This window comes from Podarcis tiliguerta, assembly GCF_965153285.1.
Source record: "Podarcis tiliguerta genome assembly, chromosome: 6".
Taxonomy (NCBI): Eukaryota; Metazoa; Chordata; class Lepidosauria; order Squamata; family Lacertidae; genus Podarcis; species Podarcis tiliguerta.
The window spans coordinates 32,287,662-32,306,561 of NC_139539.1; the positions used below are offsets into that span (position 1 = coordinate 32,287,662).

General features: G+C 44.9%; 1 protein-coding gene across 15 annotated transcripts in view; it reads left to right on the forward strand.

Moving 5' to 3' along the window:
• NAV1 (neuron navigator 1) overlaps positions 1 to 18,900 on the forward strand; it is a 255,039-nt gene that overhangs the window by 64,533 nt on the left and 171,606 nt on the right. For all 15 annotated transcript variants that reach the window (XM_083444197.1, XM_083444214.1, XM_083444200.1 and 12 more), the window contains exons 2-3: positions 403 to 1,264; positions 2,687 to 2,793. In XM_083444197.1, the coding sequence (XP_083300323.1) occupies positions 432 to 1,264; positions 2,687 to 2,793 (940 nt within the window). In that variant the 5' untranslated portion in view covers positions 403 to 431. The remainder of the gene's footprint in view (positions 1 to 402; positions 1,265 to 2,686; positions 2,794 to 18,900) is intronic.

Here is an 18,900-nt window from a genome sequence, read left to right on the forward strand (position 1 = left end):
TCGCCAACTAAAGGGGAGTTGGGAATCAATAAAGCCCCTTTAATGCGGTTTAAATTCAACCAAATTCAAATCTTTACTTGGAAATCTTCCTTACTGAAATATGTGTAGATGTTTTAAGACACGACGCAGCTCGACAGCACACATTTCCCTTACATTGTTTAAGCATAGAGAAGAAAATCAAAGCACCAAAGAGTGCCAACATGCTAATTTTAGTACATCAAAACAATGGTTTCAAGTTGAATTAATGCTCAGTGAAAAGGGAGCTGGGGAGAGGCTTTCACTTGGCAAATCTGATGCTTAGTCCTGTAAAGCAAGACTCAGGGTGGTGTACTGGGATAGAGAGAGCCTTGGCTGTGGAAGCTCTAGCCTCTGCTTAACTTCCTCTGCTTTTCTCTCCCTCAGATTGATCCTCCTTCAACCAGGCCTTGCTGATGATGAATGGAACAGCCAATGTGAACGCAGCTGGACGAAGCCATTATGCCTCTTCTATACCTGTTCCCAGAGCTGCATCCCACAGCAAGATACACACCCTGGCAGCATCGCCCAAATTGCCCCCAAGGCAGAACAGTGTGGGAGCTGTTCCCTCGCAGAGGGCATCATCACCCAGGACAGGGAAGGGGCTGGTTAGCTCGAGCAGTGGAGCTCCAAAAGGATCCAAGCAAAAGCTGGTCCCAAAGACTCCCACAGCTGCAAGCCCTGGGCAGGAGAAATCGGAAGCGTCTGAGAGCCATGGTGCGTCAAATGGGATAGATTCCAGCCTCAGCCTGAGCATGGTGTCTGGCTGTAGCAGTCCCCGGGGGATGCAGAGGTCCAGCTCCAGAACTACTGGGGCAACCAAGAAAGCTGCTGTTCAAGCAACCGAGAGAAGCAAGGACACCACAAAACATGGGGAAGACAGTAGCAGCCGCAGTGCCAAGAAGGGTCTTGGGAAGCCCAGTACAATTCCTGAACCTGCAAAAACCTCTCACCTCCCAGGAAAGAGCCCTTCCTATCTCAGCTTATATAGTGAGACTTTGTTGTCCAGGTCTTCAGAGGGATCCACCACAAAGAGGCCTCAGAGTTGTCCTGTAAAAGGTCAGTGGGTCTCAGAAGCCAATGGGAAAGGAAGTGGAATGTCTAAGTCAGAGGAAAAACCTCAGGTGATCTCACTGGACACAAGCAACCTCAATAAGGGCCCTGTGCTGCACACTGGGCCTATCAGTTTTTCCTCTGTGCCTCAGCACAACCATCCCATCATGGCCACGGTAGCCCCGTTCCATTATCGGTAAGTATCAGTCTGTAAAATTATAGGCAAATGTTCCTGGAGTTGCATGTCTACAGCACCAGCTTAAAGGATGATGGAGGTCCTGGCTTGCTTCCTTTCCACCACAGTGCTAATGAAGGTGTCATAGGAGAAAGCAATCTCCTTACACATCCTGATTGTTAAGATAAAGGTTAGCATTTCATCAGATATGCAGGATGTACAAACCAAAGGTGGCCACAAAAGTTTAGTAACAAGAGACCCAGCTCCCTTTTGGAGCCTAGATCTAAGTTGATAGATATAGGGCCAAATGTGTAAGACCAAAGAGATTTGAATGTAGTAAAATGTTTGCATGATTGCTTCCCTGTGCACCCAAGTCACCCAACATTTATCTTATCACTGCTCAACCATCTCGTGTTGACTTTGATGAGGCATAGTAAAAGTGTATTGAGTTTTTTAGCTCCAGGTACATAGTGCAACAGGTGTATGACTGCTTCACCACATGCCAAGCTTAGTACAGCTTCATTCAGCTAAAATCTTAAGTATGCCGGTTGAATCATGTGGATTGAACCACCTGGCATCCACCAGATGTTTTGGACTACAGGTCCCATCACTCTCAGATAGCATGGCCAATGGTCAAAGGTGATAGGAGTTGTGGTCCATAACGTCAGGAGATCACCAGCTTGGAGAAAGCTACCTTAGGTCAAGGAGGTTGGTGCCTCATGGAGAAGCCACTCAACAGTCCTGTACTGTTGGTGCTCTGGGTATACTAATATGGAAGGACAGGACTCAGGAGAATAATTGCAATCTAGTGGCAGCTAGATCAAGGTGAGGATTATAATGTACATAGACAATTTATGGGATAACTCAGGTGGGGACTGAGGGATGAGAATGCTATTGTTCCCTCAGCCAAGCACATGCAGTTGTGGTTGCTGTTGTACAGATCAGGATTGCCATCACAGCAACACTTCATGAGAAGTGTAGAACTAAATTGTCTCATGTTCCTTTGTGTTATGGGCTGACATGAAATAGAGCTGCTCTGCTTAGTTCATCCTAAGTATGATCATTGACAAATTATTTAGCACAGGTTTCCCACCATCATGTTGTTCACTGTGGGTGAATCACATGTTCACTTCCAGCTACGCTTCACTCCTGAGATGGAACAGCCCAGTCTGAATGTTCCAGCTGTCCAAAGTCAAGCTTCTTGGACAATTACTGCACCCAGGTTTACCAAGTAGTCTTGTACCCAGACATTGGTGAAGGCTGGCCTCACCCAGCTGCCTAGATGGGATGTGTAGGAGCTGTTATGGCAGCTGTTTCTTTGTGAATGAGGGACTGAACAATGGATTGAACTATAAGGAACCGTCCATGCAATTTGCTCATGTAGCCGAACATACAAGTGAGTATGTAGAGTGACTGACTTGATGCGCTTCCTCTGCCTACTAGGCGACAGGGTGAGAAAGAGAGGAGTAGCTCATCTAAAGAGGAGTCTGCATGTGAAGAGCAGCAGCCCAACCTTACTGAAGGGCCTGAACATGGATTGAGAAACATGGGTAAGTGGAAAAACTGGAGAGATCCCTTCCTCATGAGGAAGGAAAGGCAGCCAGTGGATCAGAGTGCATGACATATGGTTGGCTGCAGAGGGAAGTGGGTCTGCTTTTATGTATCAGGTTGTAGGTGTTGGTAGCCACCGATGTAGACATTGTTGAACAACCACATATCAGTTGATTTGCAGGGTGGGGAATAAACACAATGGAAATCCCATGCTTTCTAGACTTAAATCCAAGGTTTGGGATGTAGGGAGGGAACCACCAAAAGTTTTGGTCTCTTTCTCTTTGCTTATCTTGAGAAGAGTATTCATCATGTCCTCTGAATGAGCAAACCATTCTTCTTTAAGGGAAGAATTCAACACGGTGTTAAGGAGATGGTTCCATCATCACAAGCAATTCTTCCCCCTTCCAAGGCTTCCACACAAGACTGCAGTCTCCCCACAGCTGCTTTTTAAAATTTTGACTTGAGAATGTCAACTGCATGGCATCTGTAGTTTCACCTTAAGATGGATGACTCAGGGCAGATGATAAGGATTATGGAGGACACAGCACTGGTATTATGTAAATATACAGTCCAGTTTAAAATGTCTATCGAGTGAGTTTGAGATGCCTGTAAACCTAAAGAATCCCCCACCCAACATTGTGATGGTGATGTCTGTGGGGAAAAGTTACTATGATCACAATGTAAAACCACAAACATCTCAAATGCAATGGGTAGACCAAATCATTCATATACTTAGTATGAATGAGGGTAACCCTATGTCTGCATTCAGACTGGTATATGGTTTGAATCAGGCTTTGAATATATTCTTGTCTGAGGATAATACTGCTATAGTTTGCTTCAAACCATGGGAAATACAAATCTCCTCTGTGTTGACCAGGATAATGTGATGGAGATGTTTATTGGCTTCTTACATATACAATCTGTTTTATGTAATGTTGTTAAAGAAAGGATTGCTTAATTTTATCCTAATTTGGTAGGTGGTTAGTGGTCGTTCTTATGTATATGGCCATAAAATTTCCTGATTTAGAGAGCGGTGCAACTATCGGCTGCGCCAAAAACCCTGTGCTGGTAATTAATAGAACCTTGTCTTCAAAGCACAAACGGGGACAATGAATGGACACTACTGTGAGGTTGTGGGGTTTAATTATGACTACAATCCTAAACAGACGTGGTGGGCAAGTTCCGCTGAACACAACGGGGTTTACTTCTAAATAAACATGTATAGCTTTGTACTGTAGGGAGTACTTCCATTGTCCTGTTAAGTGAAGGCATACATATTAAAAATATACTGGTAATATTCTTATCACATGGGTCAATGTAAGGTGTTTTCAAGTTTGCTGTAACATTTGGAGGGAACAGGTAGCACCCAGCCTATAGGATATCCAGCATCAAAGTTATGACGCAGCTTAATATGGAGCTGAAATATTGCGTAATATTTAACAGCAGCACCTGTGATTGCTATGACGGTGAAAGTCAGGTGCAGCGATGATGATGCAGTGGTGGTGAAAGTCACATATATCAATCTCAGTTAAAGCGAAGACCACTCTAGCAGCATTAAAATATTAGTGTAAGGTTTGTGGTTCATCATTATCATGATTGCCATTTCAGAAGCGAAATATATTGGTGAAAGTCATTGCCTGTGATTGAATAATATTAAGTGCTTCCAGGAATAGCCTCAAGTTCTAGTCTTGCATTGTTAAGCGGAGAAGCAATGTATTAAGGAGCTGAGGATGTGGATCAGTGAAAGGATTTAATTTTAAGAAAAGAATCCCCCTAAATTCATTCTCTCCTTAGAATTGGGCTCAATTATTACTAAGTGGCTCTTTCAAACTCACAGTTCAGTATTTTTGTCAATAAAATATTCCAGGACACCATACTGTTGTCAGTTACACCAGTGTAAGGTTGGATCTTCCTCCTCAATTTCATTTTATTTATGACTGCCAGGGCTGGCCCATACCATTTTGCTGCCTGAAGTACTGGCAAAATCAACTATACACCTTACCTGGAAGTGAGGCCCGTTCTTAACTCTGAGTAGACAGACATAGGATTGTGCTGTAAATATCCTGGAGTTATAGTGACATGTTAGATTGGTTGATGAAGGATTATTTATATCAATTTTGATCCTTATAGCTGAATGAAACAGCAGTTACAGTGAAGGCTCCATCAAAAATTCCTTTTTATGTTGACAAAGTATGCTTTGTATCTCAAGACTGATAGCAAGATACAGACAAAAAAAGGATGAAGAACCAAAGTTATAGAGAACATGAATTTGCAGTGTAGCAGGATAATCAAAGTCCATTTTCCTAGTTTACTCCCCAAATGTTTTGCAAAATTTTGGTGTGCAGTGCACTCCAGTCTCTTTCATCTACCTATTCAGTTATTTTAGATCTTGATAGACAACTGGATTGACATCCCTTCTGCAAGGGAAATTCTAGGTGGTTTCTGTGCAATAAATGTGCATTTTGTTGTGCTGTGCCCAGACACCTTTGCTCAAGAAAAACATTACCGTTGCAGGATATTGTTTTGGTATTCCACATATTCCATACCCCGCAAATATTCCAGAAAAAAGGGACACACAGTATGGCGGCCATTTTGAGGGCTGCGATCTTGCACGATTTTGCACTGAGATCTCGCCCCCCAGAGTGTTCCCCCCTGAAAAAACACAGAGCCATGATCTTGCGCAGTACCCCAAAATGCATGATTTTGGGCACTGTGATCTCAAACGGGTCACATGACTCGTGCGAAAGCACAGACAGGAAGTTGCGTGTCCTGGTTTTTGAGACTCAATATGTTGGAGCGTATGATACATGTTCTTGGATGCAACACTCATCTTGCTCCCCTCCCCTTTAAAGTAGCAAATACTGCACATGCTGTGCTTGTCCTCTATAGCGACTGCAAGATCCTTTAAAATTTTTGTTATCTTTTTTAACGGGATAGAGTTTCATGGGATAAGTCTGAGCCATGGCATTTCACATTTTCAAATGTTAACCAACTGCCTAAATCTTTGGTGTGGATATCTTTCATGGTGGTGTGGGGAACCGGCACGGATGTCAGTGGCCAGGCAAAATTGAGTGACTGCTTTTCCTAGGATTTGGGAGGCTGATTGCTGGAATCTGCCTCCTTCTGCATTTACATGAAAACTTCCTGTGAGCCCAGTTCAGCAGCTCCAGAGGGGGGTCATTATAGCAAGTGGCGTTACTGGGCTGCAGTGGAATTAGTCCCACTAGGGCGCAGGATGCAAATCCCCCTTTGGGCCTCTCAGGAAAAGAATGGGCAGCACGTGTGCTGTTAACAGGATTATGGGTCCATTCAGGAGCTTTACGGGAAAGGACTCCCTGGTGGGAAGAAATGGGAAGAGAGAAGTTGATTCAGCCAGATATGCTCAGTGCTTGAATTATGAGGGATTCATAACAAAACCCCAACCTCTCATTTCTCCCCCTGTTTCCAAATATCTGAGAGGCTGTCTCCCTCCCTACAGAGCCTCTTGGGTGCTAAAATGGGCAGTGGGGGCCCTTTTGGCGGCTCTGTCACCCTCAAAAGCTCAGGGTGGTGGCAGGGGTGGCCCAGAAGAAGAAGAAGAAGAAGAAGAAGAAGAAGAAGAAGAAGAAGAGTTTGGATTTGATACCCCGCCTTTCACTCCCTTTAAGGAGTCTCAAAGCGGCTAACATTCTCCTTTCCCTTCCTCCCCCACAACAGCCACTCTGTGAGGTGAGTGGGGCTGAGAGACTTCAAAGAAGTGTGACTGGCCCAAGGTCACCCAGCAGCTGCAGGTGAAGGAGCGGAGATGCGAACCCGGTTCCCCAGATTACGAGACTACCGCTCTTAACCACTACACCACACTGGCCCAGGAGAGAGCATTCTCTGGAGCAGCCCCCAAGTTATGAAACTGATTACCGTATTTTTCGCTCTATAAGACGCACCAGACCACAAGACGCACCTAGTTTTTGGAGGAGGAAAACAAGAAAAAAATATTCTGAATCTCAGGAGCCAGAACAGCAAGAGGGATTGCTGCGCAGTGAAAGCAGCAATCCCTCTTGCTGTTCTGGCTTCTGGCATAGCTGCGCAGCCTGCATTCGCTCCATAAGACGCACACACATTTCCCCTTACTTTTTAGGAGGGAAAAAGTGAGTCTTATACAGCAAAAAATATGGTACTTCTTTGTGCGCCTCCTCCACAAGAGGTCTCAAGAGTGGCAACACAAGAACAGACCTTTTCTGCAGTGGTTCCCCATTTGTGGAATGCTCTCCCCCAGGGAGGTTTGGCTGGTGCCTTTATTATATACCTTTAGACTTGAAAAGAGATCCTTAGCTATAAGTCATAGTTGAGGATTCCATTCCCTTGGGAGATAATCAGTCAGGGGCTGCATGTTGGCAATAAGCAGGGTGGTGAATGGGGGCCTCTCCTCCTCTCTCTTTATGCAACCCCCACTTCTTCTTTCTCTCTCTTTCTGACACCTCTACTCCTTCTTCCTCCTTGCTCAGAAGGCTGCTGGGAAAGAGGCAGATCGTCCTTGCCAGATGTGTTTCTCCTCTCCTCATTTCATCATTTCACCCATTTTGGCTCACCCCTACCCCATCCAGCCTCCCACATCTGTACGAAATTAGGCTGAAGGCCACACGAGATGCCCATCCTTGCTATAGATGGTCAGCACACAAAACCACCCCTGTCTTGGGTTATCAGGATCTGACCTGCTGCCTTCGGAGGGTGTGGTGTCCTACAAACTGAAGGTGCAGAGTGGAAGTGTAGTTCTCACCTGCTTTGCTGGTGCCTAGCAGAGCCTTTTCTTTTCCCGTGACTAGCACCGTGGCAAATAAGGATACCTTGTTCTCCAGTACGAGGACGGAGGCAGATGGATTGCCAGGCACTTATCCCGTGCTGCTAGTAACCTGACTGCTTTGACAGATGGGAGCTCTGGAGTCAGTTCCTGAGATGGCGGGTCATGTCACGACCAATGCACTGGAGGGGCGGGAGCGCCAAATCATTATCGGAGGAGCCGGCTGGGTGGGCGGGAGGGGAGAAAGGGCCGCAACGTGCCTAATGGCATGAAATGCACTAGAGGTGAAAGAGAGGGCAGATGGTGCTTTCCACAAGTGATGCCTTATATGCATTCAGCTCAAAGGCACACTGCACAATATTCCAGGTCTCCTGTGATCTCAGTGACAAGCTAGGAAGGAATGGCTGTGTGAGAGCGAGGCGGAGGGGCAGCCACACAGCTCATCATTTGCCATTAGCAATTGCAGAAGTAGGTAGTGCGGGTGGCTTCTTGTGATCCATTGCCTTTTGTTCTCTCTCCTGCTTTTCCATGCAGGCCCTCCAGGCAGGAAGAGCTGGGTAAGCAATCAGCTTTAAACTGTTGTTGGTTTTTATGGATAGCGTGGTTTTTATTATAGCATTGGGCTTTCTTTTTTATTTCAAGCCCCCTTGAATATTTTATTGAAGGCAACATAAATAAATAACACAAATAACAAATAAGTAAGATCTGAACGTGGAAACACAGGAAAATGGATTATGTTAAGCTAGGCCTACTGGCTCACATAGCACAGTACTGCAGGGGGCACCAGCCTTTCTGGATCTATGGGCACACCTGAAAGCTTGAGAAACTGTTGTGTCTACATGACCAACACCGGAATGGCAGCCAGCTTTTTTACTGGCTGAAGCAGAGTTGCTTCTCTCAAACCTAATTGCACTGGGGGACCACACCCTGCAGGCACCAAAAGAGCCTTTGCAAGTATATGTGTGCCTGTGGGTGCATGGTTGGCAGCCCCTGCAGTATTGTCCACACTGATGGGCAGTGCTGAGGGCAAGGTAAGCAATTGTCACCATCCATCTTAGGCCGGGGCAGAGGAAGGTCTCCTTGGGAACCCTCCAGGCACCACATGCCAGCAGTAGAGATGGCCAGAGGCGACAGTGGGCAGAGCAATGGATGTGGCTCTTACCTTTGTATGGTAAGCAACATTCCAGCCATGCATAAGCCGGAGGATTCGACACTACCACCACCCCATTTCTCCTCCATGCAGAGAAATGAGAGGCACGATCACAGTTCAGAGGTTTTCCCAAAACGTGCAATGATGGACGTGGCCTGGGGAGAGTCCCAAGGGCTGATTGAGAGGCCTGGAGGGCTGCTTGCCTTGTCTTCCATAGTCTACCCATTCCTTAGGCCTCTTGAGCATTGTTTCCCATGGACTGAGAGTGCACCTTGGAATACAAAGAAATTCCAGAAAGCTTATCGGTTAGTACTGATGTTCTCTTTGCTGAAGCCCTGATAAGCTTCCATGAAGTAGCTTGCAAATTGCCACTCTGTAAAATTCGGGCAATGTACACATTGGTGGCTTAAAATGTAGCAAGGTCGTTTCCTCCTGCTGTGCTTCAAGTCACATTTTTACTGGTTGCTGTACACGCCAAAGAGGGGTCAAGGGTGCCTTCACCCGATGTGCATTACCTGATTTGTTTCTCTGTACCTGCCACCTCCCCCCCAACTCATAGTCCTAGAAAGTGTCATCTGTGCATGTGCAACGGCTGTCTCAAATGCACGCACCTCAGCTTAACCATGGCTTATGTTTTCAAATCAGATGGAAGCTGGTTTGAGGGAAGGTGCAACAAGCAAAATTGTTTTTCAAGAAACTACAGAAAACGTATGGATTGTGGCTGACATCATGAATACTCAGCTTCAGAGCACTAGCTGCAGTGTCCGAGTAAACGGCAATGTGTACACAGCCACAGGCTTCATTAATGTTAAGGTGATGCTGCTAAGCATGGACTCTGCATTTTTTGAGGGGGGTAATGTTTCCTCCTCAAGCGCGGTTTAGGCACTGTCTTTACTCTAAGGGAATGAGAGACCATGGTGGAGAGGGAGAAACCCACATGCTTCCCAGCTGCAATGTAATCTCACCCAGGAGCTCACCAGAGCTGTGTGGGGCTTGTCTCTGCTTTCCCACTCTCATTAAGACATCCGATCCCTGTGAGTCCAGGGCCAGCCGGGACCAGCTGTCCTGGACCCTGACCTGCCTGGGAGAATAGAAAGCAGGGGGTCACTGCCACATTTCTACTGCGGCTCTTCCGCAAGTTCCTGCTGTTTAATTTACTGTGGCTGGAAACTGTAGTGCTTGGCTAGGAAATAGCCTGTGTGCTTGGCCCTGTGGGTGAAACATTATCTGGCGTGACCAGGCTAGAAGGATGGGTGAGTGCAGATCTGGCATGGGAACTAGTTCCCACTCATTGGAGCTGCAGCTGCATGGTGGGGAATGGGAGAGAGGGGGTGCAGGATCTGCACTCCCCTGCACATCTACGGTTGAGTAAGGCTGAATTGAATTGGTGAGGATTGTCACAGTTGCCTCCTGGTCCGGTGGGCAAATAGCCCTATGGCTCTCCAGCAGCAGCAGCAGCAGCAGCAGCAGCAGCAGCGATACAGTCTAGTTTCCAAGTGGATAGGGCCTTCTCTCCTGTGTGCATCATATGACATGAAATTCCCTCCCAGCCTTTGCAACAGGGATGTGACCCAAACTGACATTATTGCAACTGTGTTCAACAAAGGCACTTGAAGCTGCGAGTTTTCAGACATGCTGCCAGCTCTTCTCCAAAGAGCTTCGCTTTCATCACAAGACCACACCATGGCGAGGAACAAAGGAAATACAATATAAATAGGGTTGCCACCTCTCCCAAGGCCAAAAACAAAACAATAGACTTTTCGCATTTCCCCATACAAAATAACTCACATATCCATGTTTAGAATTCCATGGCAGTCTAAATGACACAAGGATTCTATGGCACCTTAAACATAATCAGGTTTAAAGTGTCATAAGCTTTTGTGGGCAAGGCTAGAGGTAACTCTCGCATTTCTGTGCTGAGTCCAAATATATGGAAGTTAAAAACATGGCAGGAGAAATCAGCTGAGGGGAATTTAAAGAACAGCCTGCGGAAGGAAAGGTCACCCCACCCCACCTAATTTGCTGTTTAAAATCAGAATGAGGGTGCTGTTACCCACATTAGAATGTGGGGAGAGAAAACAAAACAAGAACCCACATGTCCAAGGTAATTCTGTGTACTGATCTGAATAGTCTCATATAATTAATTATATGTTGCAGGGCAAAGGGGTCGTGGTATACTCCCATACTGCATGGCAAATGCTTCCCCTCTGTGGGGTTGGATTCATCTTTTGCACAGAAATAAAAAGAAACCACACCTAGAAACTAGTGCTGCTCTGAGTTGACTTATCCATTTAGAACTGGCCTTTCTGGTTTTAAAGCCCTGTTATACATTATGTGGTGGCACATACAGAATGGTAATTCCATGTGGAATGGCAACTGTTTTCCTGCAGCTGATTGGTAGCTTCCTTCCAATTCCTTTTGGCCAGGACAAACACTGTTATTCCTGTAAACAGAATTTTCTGGGCATATAATTCCCACCTTTATGAGGATGTTTCTCATGAATCATTGCCCAAGCTGAGGAGAGAATGGACAGTATATGGGACAAATTGATTCTGCTGCTCTCTTGAGAGAAGGCCAAGCCCTTTGCCCAGTTTGCATCCCATCAGGAGGCTGGAGCTGAAATGAACCCTCCGTTACACATGGCAAGAGGAATACAGCAGCATTGTTCCATATCTCTAATTGTTTAATTGCTCCATTATCCTTGCTCAGCGACTGTGCATTGTGTGCAACCCTTCTTTCCACAGTCTTTTTTTTTTTTTTAACTCTAGCTTTCCTAATTCTGACATGCAGGGAGAATCTATTCCAAAGGACTGTTAGAAATGAGACAGGAGGCTGCATTAAAAATAAAATCAAAATGCAGCAGTTGAGCTCCATGGTAGATGCACTCTGACATCTAGTAATGTTATATCCACAGGGGAGTTTTTGGCAAAGATAATTAGGAAATAAAGCCTCTGCACTTAATAGAAGCTGCTGCGTGCTGTATGCTGTCTACCGAAGTGTTTTACCCACAGCCCCCATCAGGCCAATGGTTGAATCCGTGGTTTACAAAGTCATTTTTCAATGAACCATTCACAGACATTTCTTGCAGATCAGTTGTATTTTGTAGGCTGTATGCAGCTTGCTGCAGCCACTGATACACTGGGTGGTTTTGCAGAGAGAGGAGGGAAGAGGGAAAATTAAGTTACATTATTCCTTATAGGAATGATGTGAAGGGAGGGGATAAATTTCCCAGTGCAAATTGATTTTGTAAATTCATCAGACCTCTCAGTTCGTCTTCTTTTTTTAAATTGAATGATACTGGGGTGGCTGTTGCCAAGGTAGCAAAGGAGCTGGCTCTGAAGAAGAGAATGGTGGGATGCTCTAGGGATGTGCAAAGAATATAAAAACAGTGAGAGAGAAAGAGGAGAGGTTAGTTTATGGATCATTTTCAGCTTTCCAAGATTTCCTGTAAATTGCTCCCTTCTGTTCCCCTGCTTGTTAGGATTTGAGATATACTGCTGCTTGCTGAATTTCTGCAGGTAAGCAAGTGAACATAAGTAAAACCCAAACCTCCTAAGGCTGGTATGATTTCGGGGAGTATGTCTATACCACAGACTCCACAGTGTATATTGGGGTAGAGGTGGAACGAGAAGCCTTTATTGAAGCAAACTAGAGTGTTGCACTCGGTTAAAATTCCTACTGATAACTAGGGAGAAAATGGCTAGTTTAGACTTGTGGATTATGAGTCATTCCATCATACCGTGCACAAAGTGATGCACTGTACAAACTTTGGGATTCCCTTATTGATTTGCAGCACTCATAAGGGAAGTGAGAAATGGCATTATGGTTTCTCTGTACGGATTTCTCTGTGGCTTCATAAGCTAGAGATAGGTAATGGTCCCGAAGATAGTTTGAAAAGGAGGCTGAATACTATTTGGAGAGTGCACAATCATCTCTCTTTTTGTTGTTGTTGTTTAGTCGTCTAGTCGTCTCCGACTCTTCGTGACCCCATGGACCAGAGCACGCCAGGCACTTCTGTCTTCCACTGCCTCCCGCAGTTTGGTCAGACTCATGTTTGTAGCTTCGAGAACACTGTCCAACCATCTCGTCCTCTGTCGTCCCCTTCTCCTTGTGCCCTCCATCTTTCCCAACATCAGGGTCTTTTCCAGGGAGTCTTCTCTTCTCATGAGGTGGCCAAAGTATTGGAGCCTCAGCTTCACGATCTGTCCTTCCAGTGAGCACTCAGGGCTGATTTCCTTAAGAATGGATACGTTTGATCTTCTTGCAGTCCATGGGACTCTCAAGAGTCTCCTCCAGCACCATAATTCAAAAGCATCAATTCTTCGGCGATCAGCCTTCTTTATGGTCCAGCTCTCACTTCCATACATCACTACTGGGAAAACCATGGCTTTAACTATACGGACCTTTGTTGGCAAGGTGATGTCTCTGCTTTTTAAGATGTTGTCTAGGTTTGCCATCGCCTTCCTCCCAAGGAGCAGTCGTCTTTTAATTTCATGACTGCTGTCACCATCTGCAGTGATCATGGAGCCCAAGAAAGTAAAATCTCTCACTGCCTCCATTTCTCCATTTCTTACCTCCTGGCAAAACCTAGACATCTCTAGGTTTGGGTGTCTTTCAAAAAATCCTGCAAAACATGTTTGACCACAGTGGAACAAAAGCACTGTGCACACAATAGAAGCCTCTCTCAACCATTTTGCTCTCTTTTAAAAACTATTGTCTTTCTCCTATCTTATCTGGCAGAAGGCTACAGTCTGGATGCTACTTGAGATGTGGGTTCCCCCCCCCCCCCGAGGAAGTGAAATTTATAATGTCGTTAAAGATGATTAGATCTCCTTGGTTCAAGTAGCCAAGCTGTAGGTTTTTATATCCTGTTCCTGAATAAAAAATGGGAGCTCTGGACATTCCAAATCCTTCAGGGCTTCTAAAGTGTCACAAATCTTTTTAAAAGATGGATCCAGCATCCTGGAATGCCCAGTCATATAGCTGGGACAGTGTGGGCCACTCTTATCAAATTTGAAGGTAAAAGGAATGTAGTTGTAGTAAGTAGGGATGGAGGAGAAATTTGATTCAGTATTTATTTAAAGCCGTGGATTGCACTTTCAAAGAATAAATAAATAGACAAGTATGCAGTATACTGGGGGATGTGGCTTGCAAAAATGTATACACTAGTAAAAAAAACCAGCATATAAAAAAGAGGTTATAAGATGAAATTCACACTAAAATGCTGATTAATTTTCATGAAGCTTTTTTTTAATGGCAAATTGTTGAAAAATGTGGAGAACTGAATTTACATAAGTTTGGAAAAATGAGAAACAGAGAACCAAAACTGACAGATCCTTAGCAGCAAGATACATGTCCACATATGGGCAAGCCTTCTAAGACTCTGACCAAATGCAGACTCATGCCATTGGCATTAGCTACATTTCACCCCTGCCACCTGCCACCTAGTTTCCTTGCTTCATTTACCATCTGACCTGATGAAGACTTTCAGAGAACTTGAAAGGTTGCACAATATTTTGTGACAGTTTGGTTGGCATAATACAGATTTTGGCATTTCCCCCCTAATGGACCAGCATTGATGCCTTAATTCCCCCCCCCCCCAATGTAAAATAGTAACTGGAACACCCTGATTAACCATGTGGGTTTGTCATAACACTACCCCTTAGTCCTTTATCCATAAAAAGGATGTGCCCCTGGCTACTTTTGTTCCTCTTCCTTAGTCTGGCATGTCTTCTGGATTCCAGTTATGCTATGCTGTGATGGAGAGCTGGTTAGCTGTCTAGGCTTTGAATAACAAAGCTGGCTTGAAATGCTTCAGTAATTGCTTTGGCCTATTCCACATTTTTTTGAGGACAAGGGTGGTGCTGTGGTCTAAACCACTGAGCCTAGGGCTTGCTGATTGGAAGGTTGGCAGTTTGAATCCCCACGAAGGCAGTTGGAAAGTGCACATCAAAGTGCAAGTAGATAAAGAGGTACCGCTCCGGCGGGAAGGTAAGCGCCAGCTCCCTCGACCAGTAAAGCAAGATGAGCTCTGCAACCCCAGAGTCATTCGCGACTGGACTTTTAACTGACAGCAGTCCTTTACCTTTACCTTTATTCCACATTTAAGATAGGACAATGTAATGTACTATATATCTTCTTATATACCCATTTAAAAAAATATTTATTACATTTTTAAAGCCACCCTTCAACCCTAATGGTCCCAGGGCAGTTTTTAAGTTCTTAAATAGACTTTTTCAGTGTTTGAATGAATGGCAACAAGTTTGCTCCAGCAGACTAACATTGCTGCCCCTCTGGAAGTTGTGTGTTTTGCTTTGAGGATTTGGAAACAGTGGCCTAAAAACATACAAGACAACAATTTTGTATATTATTATTTGGGAGCAAGTCCCATTGAACTCACTGTGACCTAACTCCCAAGTAGATATGGTTAAAGGCTGGCCAGGAAGTCTCTGCTAATTTGATTACTATATTACTTAGACATTATTTGTTATGGAGACAGATAGGAACACACACACACACACACACACACAAAATCTTACACCAGTTTTAAGTGTGCCTGTGTTTGTATTATCCAGATATCCTTTCTTAGGAGTTAGGTGAGTGAGATCTGTGCTGAGTGAGGCACTCTTGCCAATATTGGCTGGTTCACTTGTTTTTTTGTATTAAAAGTCACCCTGGATTGCATCTGTTCACATTACTGTGTTAGTACACAGTGAAGCTGTTTCCCCCGATGTGTTTCACAGTTGTTCACATCAGCAGAGCTTCGTTAGTGTCAGATTCATTTCTGTTGTACATACCAGAGGGCAGTGACTAGGGATGTGTTCCTACTTAGGCTAGAGATGAATTAGGAACAGTTTAAGGACTCCAGCTGGTGTGAAGCTGGCTTGAGAAACAATGCTTCAAACAGTAGCATTTTACAATGAAGTACAGGATGCATATGCATTTTGGATAATGTCATGGGAACATGGATTAAGAACGCAGCACTGGGAATGCAGTGAGTGCACACTAAATGGGAGTGTGAACACAGCATGAGTACGCCTGATTATCAGAAGCATATTGGCTCAACTGGGTCATTCCCTGTCCATGGCACCAATTATGAGAAAAACTTAAAGGTAAAGGTAAAGGGACCCCTGACCATTAGGTCCAGTCGTGACCAACTGTGGGGTTGCAGTGCTCATCTCGCTTTACTGGCCAAGGGAGCTGGCGTACAGCTTCTGGGTCATGTGGCCAGCATGACTAAGCTGCTTCTGGCGAACCAGAGTAAAGCACGGAAATGCCGTTTACCTTCCCACCAGAGCGGTACCTATTTATCTACTTGCACTTTGAGGTGCTTTCAAACTGCTAGGTTGGCAGGAGCAGGGACCGAGCAATGGGAGCTCACCCTGTCGCAGGGATTCGAACCGCCGACCTTCTGATTGGCAAGTCCTAGGCTCTGTGGTTTAACCCACAGCACCACTCAGATTCTCTGAAACCCAAACATCAGAAGAGGACCCCTCTAAATGATGGTGGGGGGTGTGTTTGTTTGAGACCCTGAATCAATACTTTGATTTCTTCAAGGGAGGAAACTTCTTAAGGCACAAAGAGGATCAAGTACACGTGCTTTTCAGCATTAAGCAACCCATCTCCTTATCTGGTCGGGTGCTGGTTCATCACACCACAGTCACATTCCTGCAGTTGAAAACTGTGTGTGCATCCATGTCTTCCCAGCCAGTGAAACTTTAAGTTAGACACAAGTTACTCATTCAGTTGCAAGATCTTGGCACCCTCCCCCACTTTGCATAGCCTTGCTCTTCAGCAACCATGCAGACAGGCACATGAGGGATCACAAGAAAGGAGGTCAGGGCAAGGTGACATCAACCAGTGCTTTCTCAGACTTGCAAGTGAATCCACCAATTGTGTTCCCCCAAGGAACTGATGCAAGAGAGCCATTTTGCTGCAAGTTGCAGTGAGCACTGCTCTTGCCTCCTCCTCCTCCTCCTTCTATTACCTTTCACCAAGTAATCACAGCATTGTTAAACATTGCAGTGCTTCTGCAATACTGCTTGTTAACATATTTTTTAAACTAGCCAGAAGTGGTTTTATAACATAATGGGACGTGAGTTTAAAAGTGGAAGCTTCACAGCCACACCAGCAAGGAGGAAGGGGGCAGCGGGTGAGCCCAAAGTTCACCTAGGCTTTCCCCCCACAGTGCTAAACTATGGTCAGTGTTATGTGCAAAATGGGTCTCTATCTCTTGAACAGAAATTAGAATCATGGAATCAGAATTGTAGATTAATGTTAGACCTCTTCTTCTTCATTTAGTACATTTAAATCTTGATTGTTTGCAATGGAAATTGATTTTGCTTCCAGTCAATTTAAAGTGCCACATGTATTTATTGCTTAATTTTCTTAACCGGTGCTATTGGCAATTAAAATGCATGCCAAACACGTGCAAAACCTGAGGTGCTCAATCAGATCAACAACTATTTACTGATCTTTGTTGTAAGAACATCTGGTTAATTAAAACTGAAAAACAACAGTAAATATTAAAATATTTAATTAGCTTTAAATTAAATATAATTAAATACCTACTTTCACTAGTGGTAGATAGCTAAAGAGATTCTTTGGACTGACACCGAGGCAGAAACTCAGTCTCAGGACTGTTAAAACTTTTCCCCTTTTGGATCTCTACATTTTGGTCACTGGGGTGTTTGGTGTTTCATCAATTGCTAGCTGAAGCTTTAAGAAATAGGCACCCTGATTAGTTCCTTCCCGTTTTCCAAATCCTAGTTCCTGTGATCCCCAGTGGAGTGTTCTAAAAGCCACAGAAAAGTTGAGTTTTGAGTTCTCGGCCTGAAGCAAATTTTGTCTCTCTCCCACCCTGCCCCAACATGATAATGTCCTCTAATGCGATATATCCTGTCTGTTGCCATGGGATCCTGTGAGGTCACCAGATAGAGCTAATTGCCCCCTCCCACAGGAAGGATAATTAGCCAAAAAAGAGAGACTATAATCAGAGCCCACTTCCTTTTACTTTATTTTGTTGGAATTCTGTGGATGATGGAACAGCATTCAGGCAGGCTCCAGTCCCTAGGGCATGACTGGGGATGGGGTGGAGAAGGGCAGTTCAGGCTATTATCTTCTGGGTGGGTGGTGTGCCTGTTTTATCACTGCTTGGCTTTAAACCAGACATTGTTATGGCCAGACTTCAATTCTGATTGTGTTGCACAGGTGAACAACGTGTTTTCTTGGAAGAATCCCACTGTGTTCAATGGATCTTACTCTGAAACAACTCCCAAACAAATATGCTAGGATCGCAGCCTAGTATTCCCTGAAACAGGGAGCTGAGTTTCATGTGCCTGAAACCCAGTCACTCCACAGTCTATGAAAGGGCTCCAAGGCTAAGAAAAACCCTTTCTAGAAATCAGATGCATTATCTTTGATCCTCTCATTGGAGGTGGTCATTTTTACAACTGAAGAGCACATTATTTTGAAAGCAGTAATTGCTGGATCAAAATGACAAAACTTCAAGGTCTGCTACTTAGACTAGAGATAGGGAGCTTGTGGCCAGATCTTGTTGGGTTTTAAGGAAGGGCCATAGCTCAGTGGTAGAGCATCTGCACTGCATGCAGAAGATCTCAGGCTCAATCCATGACATCTCCAGGGAGGGTTGGGAGAGACACCATGCAAGAAACCCTGGACAGCTGCTGCCAGTCAATGCAGTCAACATTGAACTAGGTGGACCAATGGGCTGGATCAGTATAATGCAGCTTCCTCTGTTCCACAACTCAAATAACCCCTGACCATGGGCCATGCAGGCTGGGGCTCATGGGACCTGGAGTCCAACATCATCTGGAGGTCCTTAGGTCGTTTAAAAAAAAGTTTTAAAAGTTATAGGAACTGGAAACTTTTCCCATATAATCTTGCCTGCTAAGGGACCCCTGTGCATTGTGGAGCTTGTGCAGCATGTTCTATGTTAGGATGAAGAGCCCGTTCATGCAGGGTCCTGGCCAAGCTCATCACTCTCAGTGAACTCAGGGTGACTAGAAGGCAACCTGTCCCTGTACACTGAAGAGGGGTACACTGCAGCAGTGAGCAGGCTTTCAGGACATTGCCCATCACTGCTGATCAAAGAACCTTGGATAAGGTTTCATGAAAGTAGGACTCTCTGAGTTCAGTTCCCAGTTCCTCTAGTAGCATATG